This window comes from Octopus bimaculoides, chromosome 30, assembly GCF_001194135.2.
Source record: "Octopus bimaculoides isolate UCB-OBI-ISO-001 chromosome 30, ASM119413v2, whole genome shotgun sequence".
Classification (NCBI taxonomy): Eukaryota; Metazoa; Mollusca; class Cephalopoda; order Octopoda; family Octopodidae; genus Octopus; species Octopus bimaculoides.
In genome coordinates, this window is record NC_069010.1 from 3,695,493 (window position 1) to 3,698,825 (window position 3,333).

General features: G+C 40.0%; 1 protein-coding gene across 1 annotated transcript in view; it reads right to left on the minus strand.

The window, feature by feature from the left end:
* LOC106868401 (probable ATP-dependent DNA helicase HFM1) overlaps nucleotides 1–3,333 on the minus strand; it is a 60,666-nt gene that overhangs the window by 24,349 nt on the left and 32,984 nt on the right. Inside the window, exons 18-19 of the mRNA XM_052978080.1 lie at nucleotides 3,003–3,094; nucleotides 1,195–1,301 (exon numbers count right to left, since the gene is read on the minus strand). Of these exons, the coding sequence (XP_052834040.1) occupies nucleotides 1,195–1,301; nucleotides 3,003–3,094 (199 nt within the window). The remainder of the gene's footprint in view (nucleotides 1–1,194; nucleotides 1,302–3,002; nucleotides 3,095–3,333) is intronic.

A 3,333-nucleotide genomic window follows, 5' to 3' on the forward strand; every position in this document is an offset into this window, starting at 1 on the left:
ACACACACACACATGCATGCACACATCAATCAGTTACTCTTTTACTTGTTTCAGTCATTTGACTGTGGCCATGCTGGAGCACCGCCTTTAGTCGAGTAAATCGACCCCAGGACTTATTCTTTGTAGTACTTATTCCAGTTTGTCAAAGTCCCTTTATTGCCATTGATGGTTCCGCTTTCGCTTGCCCCAACAATAGGTCTTCGCAAGCCGAGTTTTATTTCCAATGAAGGAGACGACGTTGGCATGGGTTGTCAGTCGTCTAATTTAATTTGATTTCGATTTCACTTGCCTCAACAGGTCTTCGCAAGCGGAGTTTAGTGTCCAATGAAGGAAGGTACGTATAAGTGGGCTGCCTGAGGCCTTTGATTTAGGTCTCACTTGGCTTGCCAAGTCACCTATATAGTCAATCAGATGATACATGAAGGAGTCATACCCAAGGAGCCGTACCTGTTTAAAACTAAGTGGACTGGATACAATAGTGAACTGTGCCTCCACAATGTACCTATTTTCAGCAAGATTGTCAAGGTATACTAATGAACTGTGTCTCTATAGAGTTCGAAGACGGACTAATGTGTCTTGCAAACAACTTGCACATGCAAGTGCTACCAGTCAAGAATTCCGCATACCGGAAGCCAGCAAGTGTATGGGGTCATCAGGAGAGAATGCGCGCCGTTTCGGGGCCTACCTCTCGACGGCATCAATGCGCACCGGCTCCCCTCACTGATATGAGGCCCCGCTTGCTAGATCAACTGGTTATTAAACAAAGCTCAATCTTTCTCTAGCCATCGCTCATCGTCTCTTTTTAACCAAATCCAGTGGCTAGCCTTCTCCACTGTAGTTTGGATATCGGTAATGGTGGTATTTACCTTCCGATGAGTTAGGCCTAACGATAACAGCAGTCGTTTCACACTGTGTCCAACAAATCCTCTACATCCGACTTCGATTGGAAAATGCTCCGCTTTCCAGCCTGCATCTTCACATTTCTCGAGGAGGTTTCCATAACGGTCCATCTTTCGAGCCCGCGCGGCGTCCATATTATCTTCATGAGGAACCGTTAACTCAACTAGATTTACAACTTTTCTTCTTTCACACAACATACTAAAATTTCATTAATTACTAAACAAAAGTAATTACTGATTTTTTTTCTTAATAATTCTAATAATTTTAGTTTTATTTCATTTGTAGTTTATTTACCTTATTGTTGGGCTAGTCTTGCTTTTGTTTAAAGAATTAAGCGTTTTCTTTTCATTAGTTCGGATCTGAATATCACTAAATTCATAACTTCTAGATAAAATATCCAACTGGAAAAAACAACAAACAAAAGCAAATCAGAAAAAAAGAAGAAAAAAAGTAAGGGTATAGGTACAAGCATGGCTGTGTGGTTAAAAAGCTCACTTTGCAACCATGTGGCGCAGGAGTGGCTGTGTGGTAAGTAGCTTGCTTACCAACCACATGGTTCCGGGTTCAGTCCCACTGCGTGGCACCTTGGGCAAGTGTCTTCTACTACAGCCTCGGGCCGACCAAAGCCTTTTTAAGTGGATTTCGTAGACGGAAACTGAAAGAAGCCCGTCGTATATATGTATCTATATATGTATGTGTGTGTATATGTTTGTCCCCACAACATCGCTTGACAACCGATGCTGGTGTGTTTACGTCCCCGTAACTTAGCGGTCTCGGCAAAAAAGAGACCGATAGAATAAGTACTAGGCTTACAAAGAATAAGTCCTGGGGTCGATTTGCTCGACTAAAAGGCGGTGCTCCAGCATGGCCACAGTCAAATGACTGAAACAAGTAAAAAAGAGTAAAAAAAAAAAAAGATGTGGTTTCAAGTTCAGTCTCACTGCATGGCACCTTGGGCAAACGTCTTCCACTTTATGCCTAGACTAGTCTATACCTTGTGAATGAATTTGGTTGACAGAAACTGTGTGGAAGCCTGTTGTATATATACATACATACAAACACACACACACACACACACACACACACTCACATTAATTATTGGGGACAGAAGCAGTATTAGTACCAAAAGGCTATCTTTGTATCCAACTTAACATAGATGTCTTATTAGAACACGGAATACAATGTTATTAGCCTTGAGAGATCTTTTATAGACATCATCATCATTTAACATCCTTTTTCCATGCTGGCATGAATTGGACAGTTTGACTGGGCTAGCATACTGGAAGGCTGCACCATTATTATTATCATTATTATTATTATCTTTTACTCGTCTCAGTTATTTTGACTGCAGCCATGCTGGGACACCACCTAGAAAGGTTTTCATCAAGCAAATTTACTCCTGGACTTATTTTTGTAAGCCTAGTATTTATTTTATAGGTTTCTTTTGCTGAACTGCTAAGTTACAGGGACATAAACACACCAGCACCAGTTGCTGAGCAGTGGTGTGGGACAAACAGACACTAACGCACACATACATATATATACGTACGGTGGGTTTCTTTTAGTTTCCCTCTACCAAATCCACCTCATGGCCCAAGGCTGTATTAGAAGATACTTGCTCAAAGTGCCATGCAGTGGGTCTGAACCTGGAACCATGTGTTTGAGAAGTGAGCTTCTTACCACATACATGTCTCCTCCTCCTCCTCCTCATCATCATCATCACCACCACCACCACCACCATCATCATCATCATCATCATCATCACCATCATCACCACCACCATCATCACCACCACCACCACCACCATCATTATTATTATTATTATTCAAGGTAGCAAACTGGCCAAATTGATAGCACACCAGGAAAAATGCTTAGTAGGATTTCCTCTGTCTTAACGTTCTGAGTTCAAATTCCACTGAGGTCGGCTTTGTCTTTCATCGTTTCAGGGTTGAATAAAATAGGTACCGTTTGAGGACTGGGGTAGATGTAATCAATTTACCCACTCCCCTGAAACTGCTGGCCGTGAGCCATAAATCTGTAACCATTACTATTATTATTATCATCATTATTATTATTATTATTATTATTATTATTATTTTTACCTGTTCACTTAAACCTTCTGATCCAGTTAATTTAGCAAAACTTTTCATTGTGGCAAATGCTATGCAGTATCTGGCCATCAGTCGTCCCATATCTGAGAGGATCAAAATTAAAAAACAAGGTCATTCATAGTCATTTAAGGCAGGGGTTTTCAAACTTTTTGACTTGCGGACCCCTTTATATTTCAGGCTTTATACCCTTATAAACGCTTATGAAATTTATACATAAATATTTGCTTAAAATAACATATATTTTTACATTTATTTATTTAACAGTATTTAACAGAATAGGTTTATTGCCAATTAAAAGATTTCGATTAAAAAACATATATAA